Raw genomic sequence first — 13,807 nt, forward strand, 5'->3', positions numbered from 1 at the left:
TGAATTTGCATGACTGTAGTAATGTTTCGTTCGTTCTCTGTCCTCGCTTCACCGCTGGAACTTGAAGCTTCTCGGACGATGATCGGCAGTTGTTGATCAAACGCAGGCAGGAAACGATGCAGATCAGATGTACAAGAAGTATTTATAGTTGAACTTTTCTATATCCATGGCAGGTAAAACAAATACATTACAAACATGAACAATTGAGAAACAAAGTCTCACTCATCGACTGTCTCAATGACTGTTAGAGCCCAGACTCGTTTTAACGTACATAGTACGGAGGCTCACTGATCTATCAGCAATCCTGATTTCAGCCAAGTCTGAGGGACAGCATGTCGTCCCGATTTTTATAGCCCAAATATACAAAGAAAAAAAAAGGCGGTAGGGCCGTTGGCCCGTCCCACAGGTTCAGTTGCCAATCAGAGTCAACCGTTTGTTAAGCCACAACCCAGAGGGATGGGCTTACTCTTAAAAATAAACATATTGGAAAACAAAGCTCTTTTCCTTTTTCCCCAAAACTCCGTTGCCCTCTCGTTTCTACGTAGTTAGTGACGGGCTCAGCAAAACACGCCAGGCCCGAACAAGTTATCGCTAGACCGCCTCAAATCCCAACGGCGTCTAGGCCGCAAATGTCTCGGAAGCAGGGGCATCGACACCACGTAGTGCCGCTGTACTCAAAGTTTGGTCGTGTGGGAGACGGATGGCCCTCCTTGTCCTTCAAACTTATTGTCTACAAGACAAAGTTCTCCGAGTGCGTGTTTACAAGACGCCGCCGTCCGAATGCACTCTTCACGTGTACACCGCACCCCTACAGCGTGCACTGTAAGCTGACCTTCGACACCCCACAGGCAGTCGCACCCAACAACACGGCTGGCGATTTCGTTCCGGACGCGTAGAAGAATAGATTCCTTCTCCGTATATGCGGCACGGGGTCAAGTTTGTTAAGCCCTTCTTAACCTCGCCGGCGCCTCCAATTAGTCAGGCACTCGGGCGGCAGACCCACGATACCGCGTACAGCGGTCCCTTTCCAGGCAGGACTGTGCAGACTCGTGCGACCGTCGGCAGACTGCCAACCCCTTGCGCACAATACCGACTTCCCGGAATCGGCACTCGCCCGCCTGGCCTCTGCCGCGACGCGTCACCGAAAACCGCGCGGTCCGTGACCCCACATAATACAGAAACGGTTGCCCCTCTGACATGGGGGGGGGAGTGAACCCCCTCTCTATACACACCGCACGTGGCCCGATTCGTGACACTTAAGCACACGAACAATCAGAGCGACCTTACACGTCCCTCCTAAAGAGTATACTGGGCTCACAATGTTCCCAGCTATACTACAAGAGCCAAAGGGCGCTGTATCCTAGAATTTAGGCTCTGAAAGTTCCGTCAAAGAAAATTGACATATTCTGCCCAACACGGGTGCTGCGGAGTCCGTAAGGAACAGGAAAATGAACTGAAAGGACCGAGAAAAAAAACAATTTTCTCACAGCGATAAAAGAAAAGGGCGAAAGATCAACACATTCATGGCAGTGAGCATGCAAAAGAAATACTCATGTATGTACAGTAACACTCCAACGCACTGCACGGCACAACAGCAGAAAAGTGACATATGCAGGTTATATACATATATAGTATGTCCAGTCTTATAACCCTCACACACATGGACGACAACAACCACAAAAAGTTTGATCAAGGCTGAACTGTCCCACGCACACGTCCTTCGGGTGAACGGGAACATTCACGCCTGTCCCAGCTGGCATGGCTGTTTTTGTCTATCCTTTCTTTTCTGCTCTTTACTCGATTGGCTCCCATGAACGATTCGAGAGCCTTGATAATGCATCAGCATTGGCGTTACATGTTCCTTTCCGGTGACGCACCGTTACATTGTAGCGCTGTAGTGAAAGCGCCCATCTTGCTAACTTGGCCCCCTGCGGGGTGCTGGTTGTCAAATATGACAATGGGTTATGATCAGAGACAACATTCACCACTGCTCCGAAAAGCCAGTAGTCAAATTTCTTGAGTGCCCAAATAATAGCAAAGGCTTCTCTCTCTATAGTCGACCAGCGCGCCTGTGTCGGGTTAAAGCGATGGCTAGCAAAAGCGATTGGCTTTTCTTTTCCGTCCGCTGACATTTGAGCTAAACAGGCACCGGCCGCCGTCGCTGACGCATCAGTGAATAGCCAGTACGGCTGATGAGGCTCAGGAGTGTTCATGGCGACAGCCTGACAGAGAGCTAATTTCAGACTTTCGAACGCGCACTGCGCTTCTTCCGACCATGGAATTGAATTAGGAACCCCTCGCCTTGTCAAAGCTGTAAGCGGGCTCGCCACGTCGGCGTAGTTTGAGACATAGTCCCGATAATACCCGCAAAGCCCCAACAGACTTCGCAAGTCTTTCTTTGTGTGAGGTGGCACAAGGTCTTCTATGGCAGCTATCTTCTCAGGGTCTGGTGCATGAGTTCCAGAGCCAACTATGTGTCCCAAATAGCGGATATGAGTTTGCGCTACCTGGCATTTTTCAGGGCTGGCTTTCAGCCCAGCATCACTTAGCAGTTTAAGCACTATGTCTACATGCTGCAGGTGTTCTTTCCAGGTATTTGAAAAGATTGCAATGTCATCTAAGTACGCCGACGCATAAGCTTGGTGCGCAGCCAGCAATGAATTAACCATCCGTTGAAAGGTAGCCGCAGAGTTTTTCAGCCCAAATGGCATTACCTTCCATGCGTAGTGCCCATCATGTGTCACGAATGCCGTAAGATGTTCGCTCTGGGGTTCCATCGGTACCTGCCAGTAGCCTCTCCTCAGATCGACGACTGTTATAAAATTCGAGTGACCAACTCTGAAGATCAGCTCCCGTGGATTGGTCATTGGAAAGGCATCTACCCTGGTCACGGCATTAAGCGTTCTATAATCGACGCACATGCGCACTGACCCGTCTTTCTTACCAACACACACAACCGGGTGTGCAAATTCGCTCTCCACAGGATATATGAGGCCCAACTCAAGAAGCTCTTTCACTTGCCTACTAACCTCTTTCTTTAGTAGTTCAGGGACTCTGTAAGGAAACGTCCTCTTTGGTTTACATCCTTCCTCCAGTTCGATGCGGTGCCGCCCTACTAGCGCCCTCCCAGGCTTTCCGTCAAAGACGCAGCGATGTTTCTCAAATACCGCCTCGATTTCCGTGCGCGCATCTGAACCCAAATGAGCTAGCTTGTCTTCAGTTATTGCGTGCTCGCTCACTGAAGTGCATACAGCTTGCGGCGCGTATTCCACCTCACCAAATTCTCCGTCTTCCTCGAACACTACCCCCACATGACTCACTCTAGCGTAGTACGGCCTGAGTCGGTTAGCGTCCACTACCGAAGTCTTTCTGTCATTTATTTGCAAGCGATACGCCCAAAGAACAAATGGGATGAGCTTGTCCCAGTTTCTTCGGTCCCGCTCCATTACATGATACAGCATATTTTTGAGGACTCTGTTCCATCTCTCAACTACTCCGTTACTCTCAGGGTGTTCGGCAGTGGAGAACCTGGGTGAACAGCCCAGTTTTTCTAACATTAACCGTGTCAGTTGAGATTTAAAGTTAGTATCTTGGTCTGAACAGATCGTTCCCGGCACTCCAGCATGACTGAAAATTTCCAGTAAAGCCTCGCATGTGGCCCTCGCTGTCAGGGATTGGAGCGGCACTGCCTCATTGCGTCTTTCATCTGGTAGGCCCGATGGAGAATCCCAATGGTACAAAAGTCCGTCTGACACGAACATGCCAGCTTTGTCGTTTCTCGCATCATTCCAGGCCCTTTTTAGGCTTTCATCGGCAAGCTGAGCAGCTCGAAATTCCTCCCGCTGACTGGGCACCCCAGTGACATCTGGTATGAAACTATTCTCTTGCAATTTAGGGATTTCATCTGTCGTTTCTTCGCAACTTAGACCGCAGTCTGGCTCAGTGTTATCGACCATTTTGACTGATCGGACCCCAACGGAATTGGCTACCCGCAGAATATTTTCTCGTCCAAACTCCTCTTTTTCCTGCGCCTGTAGTAGTTCCCAATCTTCCTTTGACAGCAGGCAGTCAACCCCCTTTGCAAGTTCGTCTGTAACCGCGCACACCAGATCGATCCTCTGCGGTTGTATCGAAGCCCCCGGGCGATGCATGCCTACGGGCAGCGTAGCTAGGTTAGCTCGAACGCTGTTTCCGAATGCCGACTCGAGTCTTACTGTTCCTGATGACTCCTGTAAAACGACGGGCAACATACTTTTACGGACGACCGTTATCTCACTACCTGTGTCCAACACAGCTTCTGTTGCTATACCCCCGCACATGATAGGGATAAGGTCCAGCTTTGACCTCCCTGAACTAGCATATTGAGCTAAGATTTGTACTCTAGCGCTTAGCACCCTTTCTTGCTCTGGTGGAGGTTCTTCACTTACAACAGCAACCTTCTGTACCCTTTGTTTTGGCACAGTCGGCGCCTTCCCCTGCGGTTCTTTATCGGAAGCCTTTGGGCAGTCTCTGGCTAGGTGACCCTGTATATGACACACGTGGCATTTTAAATTTGTCCTCTGCGGGCCAGCTAGTTTTGCGTGCTGCGGCAATGAGGCTGTTGCGGCTGGCTTAGTTGCTCGTCCTCTCCCTTTAGCTTGCTCGAAAGTCTCGAGCACTTTCGCCACCTCCACTGGCTTAAACCAATCCTCGCCCTCCCGCAAAAGAACATATTCAAGGGCTTCTGAGCTTAGACTGGCTTTCATACGGTCAGCGACCATAAGCTCCGTCATAGCTTCTTTTGTGTTTGCATTGCGAGACTGAAGGTAATATGCCAAATAGGTTCTAGCGCGGGACGCGAACTGAGCAAAAGTTTCCTCCTTTCGTTTAGATGCCTTTTCAAACCTCTCCAAGTATTTAGCTGGCGTAAGCTTAAGTTCATCTAATACTGCCTTCTTTACAGTCTCGTAATCTGTACATTCCTCGTCATTGAGGCCACGCAACAGATAACGGACCCGCTCGGCCAGCGCAGGCATGATCAAATGTACACGGCTGTGTTCCGGTACTTGAAAAGATAAAAACAACTTTTCAACCTCATCAAACCATATCGGAACGTCAGCGTCACACGGCAACCGGTATGCCTTAAGCACTTTAGCACATTGTGATATTCCATCCGTGCTGGCACGGCGGAGATCACTTCCTTCCGACACCGAAGGCGGCCTGCCCGACTGCTCAAGCTCCACTCTCCGTAGAGCAATGCGCTCGCACTCTAGCTGTAGGCGCACCTTTTCTAGCTCCATCTCCAGGCGTCTCACCGCCATGGCCTCTGGATCTGTCGTGCTCGGAGCCTGCGAAGCGCCTTGCGTCTCACTATCCATTTCAGTATCCGACGTCTCAGACTCGGTCTCTCCGACGCGTTGTAGTTCCTGCCGTCTCTGACCCTCTCTTTGTTCAGATGTCGTATCAATGTTTACGCTAGCCTCAATCGCATTTGCTGTTCTGCGCGTGAACACCATTAACCCCACTGAACAACAGCCATGCCAACCTAGACAAAACGCAAGGAATCCCGCTCACCCGTTGCTGCTGGGGGCGCCGCCTGACGTCCTCGTCCAGATGAATTGCAACCGTTGCGGAATTGGCTGGTGGCCCTCTGTTGCCTTGCGCCTGGCTCGCTGCTCGTTGCTCGTTGTGGGGCTTGCCGATCCTGTCGTGCTGCGCCAGTAATGTTTCGTTCGTTCTCTGTCCTCGCTTCACCGCTGGAACTTGAAGCTTCTCGGACGATGATCGGCAGTTGTTGATCAAACGCAGGCAGGAAACGATGCAGATCAGATGTACAAGAAGTATTTATAGTTGAACTTTTCTATATCCATGGCAGGTAAAACAAATACATTACAAACATGAACAATTGAGAAACAAAGTCTCACTCATCGACTGTCTCAATGACTGTTAGAGCCCAGACTCGTTTTAACGTACATAGTACGGAGGCTCACTGATCTATCAGCAATCCTGATTTCAGCCAAGTCTGAGGGACAGCATGTCGTCCCGATTTTTATAGCCCAAATATACAAAGAAAAAAAAAGGCGGTAGGGCCGTTGGCCCGTCCCACAGGTTCAGTTGCCAATCAGAGTCAACCGTTTGTTAAGCCACAACCCAGAGGGATGGGCTTACTCTTAAAAATAAACATATTGGAAAACAAAGCTCTTTTCCTTTTTCCCCAAAACTCCGTTGCCCTCTCGTTTCTACGTAGTTAGTGACGGGCTCAGCAAAACACGCCAGGCCCGAACAAGTTATCGCTAGACCGCCTCAAATCCCAACGGCGTCTAGGCCGCAAATGTCTCGGAAGCAGGGGCATCGACACCACGTAGTGCCGCTGTACTCAAAGTTTGGTCGTGTGGGAGACGGATGGCCCTCCTTGTCCTTCAAACTTATTGTCTACAAGACAAAGTTCTCCGAGTGCGTGTTTACAAGACGCCGCCGTCCGAATGCACTCTTCACGTGTACACCGCACCCCTACAGCGTGCACTGTAAGCTGACCTTCGACACCCCACAGGCAGTCGCACCCAACAACACGGCTGGCGATTTCGTTCCGGACGCGTAGAAGAATAGATTCCTTCTCCGTATATGCGGCACGGGGTCAAGTTTGTTAAGCCCTTCTTAACCTCGCCGGCGCCTCCAATTAGTCAGGCACTCGGGCGGCAGACCCACGATACCGCGTACAGCGGTCCCTTTCCAGGCAGGACTGTGCAGACTCGTGCGACCGTCGGCAGACTGCCAACCCCTTGCGCACAATACCGACTTCCCGGAATCGGCACTCGCCCGCCTGGCCTCTGCCGCGACGCGTCACCGAAAACCGCGCGGTCCGTGACCCCACATAATACAGAAACGGTTGCCCCTCTGACATGGGGGGGGGAGTGAACCCCCTCTCTATACACACCGCACGTGGCCCGATTCGTGACACTTAAGCACACGAACAATCAGAGCGACCTTACAACTGTCTTTCAAAAACCGCTTTGGGGAACAGTGTTGCACCATGCGTAGAGAGTCCAGATAGGCACCATTCGAAAGCCGAGTCTCCGGACTACGTATGCTGTATCGGCTTTTACGATAGCAGCCGTAGTTTTATCACAGCTAGCTACCGATTTTGTCTCAAAAATCGAGTAAAAATTTTCGTCGGTTTCCATAAGCTTCCATTGCTCAATCTTTAACCGCCCTGGGTACAAAATTCTAGCTTTCCACAGCGTAATCAGTACATTTGCCTGGTGTCGATTGTGTTCTAGAACATGTCTGTTTGCTGCCTTTTTCAATAATCGAGCTGTAGATTTAATTTTTCGCGAAAAACCCGCTCGTTCCAATGAAACCGCGCTAGCTTCGTGCCGCGGCCGCTTGGGGCGCTAGTTGGTATGTGTCCAGAAAAGCTGGATATGTTTGTGTCCTGCACCTTGTAAATCTCTCATTTCCTACAAACAGCAAGAGAAGAGCATGTCGGGCTCGACACACGCAAAGTTGTTTTTAAGAGAAGAGACAAAAAAAAGGGGGAGGCGCATTCAAACTAGTTTCCCTATACTACGCATAATACTCAACGCGTCACCTACTTCCTTTTTCCCCTGTTGTGAAATAAAGATCCCCAGAGAAAAAAAATTGCTTCTATGTTGTAATTAATCAGCACCACTGTTTCAGCGTGCACGTTTTCATTCTACCGTCCGCTTCTTGACCAGTTCCCGAGCTGTGGGTATGTGCCAATGCGTGGCATCGTGAAAGCGAGAACATGGGCCGGCAGACATGGGCCGTTCTCTGGCGGACACTGTTTGTTCAGTGCATCAAGCGACACTACATCGAGTCCGTGCTTGAGGTGCTGTTTGTACTGCTGCTTGCCATCGCGTTCCTGTCGTCCAACTTCGCCACCAGGCCGACCCCCGAGCATCGCGGTAGGACTGACCATGACGACGGAGACTCCTTGATGGCAGCCCCAGTGCTTTACAGCCCGGATAGCCCTTACGTCGGCCACCTCATCGCTCTTGCATTCCCCGGCAAAAGTACGCCACACTTTGCACCGCCAACCTCAAAGGTGTTCGGGACGGCTGAGTTAGGTTAGAAAAACAGAGGGGGCAAACCGCATCTTTCAGTTTGAGGGTGGGTAAATTAACCACTTTCGTTGACAAATCGCCGGGAAATGGATTGAAAACCGTCTGCATGCATTTTGATTTAGCTTGAGGCTCTCTAGTTAGTGAAAAAAATCAAGTAACCTTGCGACGTCTGACAGTGTGTCAGGGTAACGCCGTGTGACTCAGCGTTTTCTGGACTATCACAGATTTAACTGAATAATATTAGAGCGCTGCACTTAGGCGCCCGTTCCTGTGTTGAGCGTCGGCGTCCTTGGCGTAAACGAGCCAAGGATGAAAGAGCGAACGCGGAGCGTGGATGAAAGACGGCCTTCGCTGAGGCGGAAAGTGGATGAGAAGGGTGCAGGGCAACCATGAGGCGGAAAGCGGAGGAGGAGGGTATGGCGAAATCGTGAGAAGAAAAGCGCAATGACGCGCAAGACGGGCTCTGCGGTGACGACCTCAACGAGACGGCGTCAGAGTAGCGCGCCATCGTCTGTTCACTGAGGACGCCATCGGTAAGGAATCAGGCAAGCGCGTCTACCGATACCATATATAGAAACAAAGCACTGCATGAGCGGAGGTCTGTTTGCGGCGGCTGACCTGAATCGCGCCCACGCGCTGTCACTCGTGATCTCCCGATTAGCAAGGCATTTGCGCCACACTTCGCTCCGCTTGCAACGTACCACACGAGGCAGATCGTCCGCGCCAGCCAATATATCGCGAAATGAAAACACGTACAGAGCTGCGCTGAAATTTCGCATCAGGCTGTATTGTAATAGTCGATGAATTTTTTGGCACGTGTTGGCAGCTAAGCGGAACTATTTCGCGCCATGTTCTACCCACTTTGTAAATCTCGATAGGCGAGGCTTGAATAGAGCAAGGAATTGGTTATTCATGCTTATCTACCCAGAGGGCCCCAGTGAACAGTTTGCGACATTTGGATGTCCATCGAATTTCCACAGTTATCCACCGGATATTACAGCGGACTGCCATAGGATGCTTGTGCACAATAAAATTGGCCATCCGTCAAGCTTCCGACGGGTGCCGGAACCGAACGTTATAGGGACATGCGAAACCATGCATTCAGCTCTTTCAGTACGTCTACTGGACGCGATCTTTTCCCTCGAAACACCCAAGGAACGTTCATCGGATGTTAATACCTGTACTTTTTTGAAACATCTAGGGGACGTCCATTATACATAGCATACAGATATTTGAGGTATGATATCCATGGGACGTTATGTGGGTCTAATGCTAATGACTGTTTTAGACAGTGGATTTCGAATCTGTTTACTGTGCATGTTGCTGTGCTGCGAGATTAATAATTCAAATCGGATTGCAGCGGAATAATCAGAGCGGACAGCGCACGGACCACACTGTACGGTGGGATTCTTAAGCTTTACAGCAATGTAAGAAAATTGCCTGTGATTGATAGCATAATTCTAGTCCTGGAGCTCGATTATTCAAAGAGGCGGACACTACTTGCATGAGAAATCGAAGCGCGGCATTAAAGAGACGCTGAAACGATTTTGACGATTTTCTACAAACGTACTGAGTCGTTAGAGTAGGTCCTTCTGATCATTAAATGACGCATCTAAGTGCTCTGTGTAAAGCGTGTAATTTATTATAAGGTTTTAAAAATGCACATCGCTGCCGATCGCAGCACACTGCGCGGCGGAATTTTAAGCCGCCCCTACCCATATGACGGAAATCACCCATATGACGTCAGTGGGGTGAGCTATCCGATAGGCTTACCAGGGCGCGTGATCGATAAGTTTTTTAACTTTATGGTAAACAAATGATGTTCGTAATAGTTGACATGTTAGTTAATTTGTTTTTATAAAAAGAAAGTAACATAAAGGGAACGCACAAGAAAAATTTGTAAGTACACTTAAGCACTTCCGGCACACAGTAAAGTATATAACCTCCTTACATAGAAACGACAACATGGTTGCTAATAGATTGTTAGCTTAGATATGTTTGGCATGAGGCCCGAAACGGCACCCTGTCTTCTAACGCGCTTTTATGTTTGCATTCGTGTCTTTGAGCCAAAGGGCACAGCGGGCCAGCGTAGACGCCACTGCGCATGTTGTACCACGCATGCGCACTGTCGTCTACGCTAGCCCACTGGACACGCCTGTCTGCTGGCTCGCTGAGCTATAACTCTCTTTTGTCTTGAAGGGACGCGTACCGAACATGCTGCAATAGTGCTTGCGTTGAGCGGATGTAAGGCGAGAAATGCTGTTCTAAACTGTGTGTTCTCTACCCTGCACTAAACCGATGTTTATAGTATTCCCGCAAAGGCAAGAGTCACAATATGGCCGTAAGTTATTTCAAAGTTCACAGAGCCTGTCACTAAGGGATACGCGGCGAGGTATGGCCGATGAATAAGTAATTGCCAAGATTTGCATTTTGTGAACCTTAATTACCAAGGACGGCGGGTGCTTATACTACCGCAAAGGACGGATGCTGGGCGGTGACTCCAATCATTTGATCGCTACATCACACATCTACACTGAAATTAAACTGGTTTCGGAAATTCCCGGTTATATTCTCTCGACCCTTAACTACAACTTCGCCTGCCACCGGTACTCTATTTTCTTTTTCTCCTTTTGTACCTCGCTCCTTTCCCTATGTACGGAGACGTGCTTCTATACCGACTTTCGGTTCTCCTTTTTTTAAATGAATTCATTCACTCATTTAACACTAAATTGCTGCAGAAGATAGCGTCTCTTCATCTCCATAGTGATGCTCTCTCTCACCTGGAATATGCCATCGTAAAAGAGTGCTGTTGCGTTGCATGTGGCTGGACGTCGCATACACAGTTTTCTAGCAATGTCCAGCAGCGCGCATGCAATTTTCGGTGGGTGACGAGACAGTATAGAGCACCTTCTCTGCCGCTTCCACACGCAGCGCTCTGCTCCGTGAGCAACTATATTATACCCGCTTCGAAGGAAGACAACTATCGGAGAAAATATCCTGCGAACTTGGTCGAAGCATTATTCGATTCACAAGGCCACAAAAGACCAACAGTGCTTCTTGAAAGTGCCTGCACTGTGTTTACTGCAGGGTTCGCTCTCGCTACCTCTTCAGTCCTTTCCCTTATCTCTCTGTTTATATTTCAATACGTAGCATTACGAATCTTACAGTCTAAAACAAGTGTAAACGTGTGAAGTTTGGCAAGCTGGTCACGTGGGAGAGGTAGAGAGGAGATGGGACCGCTTAGAAAAGTGTGTGTTTATATATATATATATATATATATATATATATATAGAAGCATGGTGGTATGCTCCATAACCCACCGTCGGTTGCACTTCTCTCTTAGAAAAGACAGGACGTGTGTCGATTGACGTACTGAACAACAATACAATTCAGTAAACTTGGCATAAATCATGGATCCGGGACCTCACAGAGGTGCGACGCAATGCTTACCTCATTTCTCTCGTATCTACCACTAAATTACCATTAATTTTTTTCCCTCCCCATATGTACGGTAGCCAATCGGGCACGTCCATGGTTAAATTACTTGCCTTTCGCACTTCCGTTATCTGCCCTTCTCTTTATATGTTGCACATTTGTTTTTGTTTTTTTGTCGGTGACCTGCCTCATCTCTTACAGGAGGAAGTACAAAATGAACGAAACCTAGCTGTGCTAGTCGAGGGCAGGTTTCTTCGGATTCATGATGCGTCGATTTAAAAGATACATTTCATCATCACACCCACTGCAGGGCAAAGGCCTCTCCCATACTACGCCAACTACATTTCATATCCAAGCCTAAATGACAGCGATACAGGCGAGGTGAGTTACGTTAGCTCGTGAGTTTGGACTGACAACGCTACTCACGCAGAACTTTTGTCTTTTGCGTGGTTGTGCACCGGAGTGAAAGGCAGGAGGGTAACACGCCTTCCCGAAATTAAAAATTAGGAATGACCTTTTGTTTGAAGGTTGGACGTACGTCAAGGACCTACAATACGAAACACCTTCAAGTGGGTATCAGCTTACAAAGGGGTAACTCAGATGAAACGTTTTCAAGTGGATAGGCTTTTAATTAACCTAAGGTTATTTTTATTAAAATTTCCTTCCTTGTTATTAGGCGAAAACAGACTAATAAGCATTTAAATTTTCTTTATTCTTCTGTGAGTGTCCAGGTTGCTGTCATTTACAACTTCCTAGACTAAAAGGTCAGTCGTGAATAATAAATTATTTGTATAAATGCAACAAAAATCCTAGTCCATTTCTCAGTATTCACTCAATGAAGATGTAGCACGTCTACACTATGAAGTTGTAGGGATGTGAAGAACAAGGCTGTTACAAAAGAGTGAGTCACGAATATAACTCATTATAAGGCGAGCTTGCACTGGAAAAGAAAATAAGAATCAAAGCACAACGATGGCACGCCAAATAGTGCATCCTCTGAATCTGGTCTACGAATCAAGGCATCGGTTCATCAGATTGGAATGGTCGTACATTGCAGCGCAATTGCGGACGCTGAAATGTGATTGCGAAGGTATACGACGCCAGTATTCGCTTCACGCGCGCAATCTGTTTAGATAACTCTCTTTCGCTATTGAACCCGTGACGACGTTCTGGATACTTGAAATACATGCAGGCGCGTCTTGAGCTAAGCGACAACTTTGGAACAGTGGTGAGACGCTAAAGGAAGCGCACCCGTAAAAAAGATAATAATGTACTGTTGCTTCAAATATTAGCTGAAATATAATGCGCGTGGTGAAAGGGGCCTCCAAGACTGCACAGCGGTGCAGACATACCAAAACATTCCAGAGCTAAACATTTTCAGATTACTGGTAATTATTAAAATAGTATTTCGCGTGTCAATGAAGCCCTGTAGTCCAGGAGCCAGTTCCATCACGGGCACTGTGTCAGAGCTCATATTTCACGTTACTTTACATATGTCAGCAATAACTGTCACAAAATCACGGCATTTACATTTTTAGGCCTTAACATATTAGACAGCCAAAATATATGCCGCAGGCACTCATCCTAATACATTAGTACTTTTCATTCTAACGTGCATGTCTGCGCTGCTCCATCCGTTGCAAAGCACCGAAGAATACGCACCATGCTTTCCCCCAGGCAGCTGTTTTAGCGCGAAAGCGTTAAGGGCCCCCTGTCTCAGAAAATCTCGTGTCGGCGGCGTTGTCAATGAGCAAACAGTTTCGTACATACTTCGCCATATGTATATGCCATGCCTTGCTAGATCGACAGCGCATACCTTTTATGTTAAATCTTCTAAAACTGAGAAAACGGGCTATCTTCTCTGCCTAAAAACTGGCATACAGTGAACGCAGTCATTTCTCTGACACGGTTGTCATGAACAGCTGACATACGAAATCGTGAAACTTCACCATCATGTCTAACAAAAAGGTCACGAGGTTGTCTTTCAACGGGTACCTGGCCATTGTGGAATCAGTGGCAATGATTCCGCCGACAACGTCTTTCACCCATCACTTCAAGAAGAGGAAAGCGTTCCAATACTGCTTACGAGGACTGACGCCGCAAGGCAGCTTCGACACCTGGCACGCAGTCTCTCACTCACCGAGTGAAACTCGCCAAACTTAAGAATTACACGACTGAATCGATTAAACCCCTCGCTGCAACTCCGACCTTCATTCGAACTTCCTCGACGTGAAGCTACGCTTCTCTGTCCCCTTTGTTTAGGAGTTGCCTTCACAAAGGCATACTCTACATCAATTGGAGTGACCGAC

At 48.4% G+C, this 13,807-nt stretch overlaps 1 protein-coding gene across 1 annotated transcript; it reads right to left on the reverse strand.

Annotated features, from left to right (window-relative positions):
- Window positions 1-1,915: 1,915 nt before the first annotated feature.
- On the reverse strand, window positions 1,916-7,900 carry LOC126536028 (uncharacterized). Its single transcript, XM_072287489.1, has 4 exons — window positions 7,811-7,900; window positions 5,644-5,839; window positions 3,653-5,305; window positions 1,916-1,938 (listed from the first exon to the last, which is right to left on the reverse strand). Exons 1-4 carry the CDS (start codon window positions 7,898-7,900, stop codon window positions 1,916-1,918), a joined length of 1,962 nt encoding a protein of 653 aa, XP_072143590.1.
- Window positions 7,901-13,807: the final 5,907 nt, after the last annotated feature.

This window comes from Dermacentor andersoni, chromosome 4 (genome assembly GCF_023375885.2).
Source record: "Dermacentor andersoni chromosome 4, qqDerAnde1_hic_scaffold, whole genome shotgun sequence".
NCBI lineage: Eukaryota > Metazoa > Arthropoda > Arachnida > Ixodida > Ixodidae > Dermacentor > Dermacentor andersoni.

Excerpts from the sequence above, each read along its gene's own strand:
- LOC126536028 (XM_072287489.1), bottom strand. The coding sequence starts at position 7,900 with ATGCTCGGGGGTCGGCCTGGTGGCGAAGTTGGACGACAGGAACGCGAT. Across the intron at positions 5,306-5,643 it reads AGCAACGAGCAGCGAGCCAG|AGGCCATGGCGGTGAGACGC; the intron begins GCGCAAGGCAAC and ends CGACAGATCCAG. Across the intron at positions 1,939-3,652 it reads CCTGACAGCGAGGGCCACAT|CACCCCGCAGGGGGCCAAGT; the intron begins GCGAGGCTTTAC and ends TTTGACAACCAG.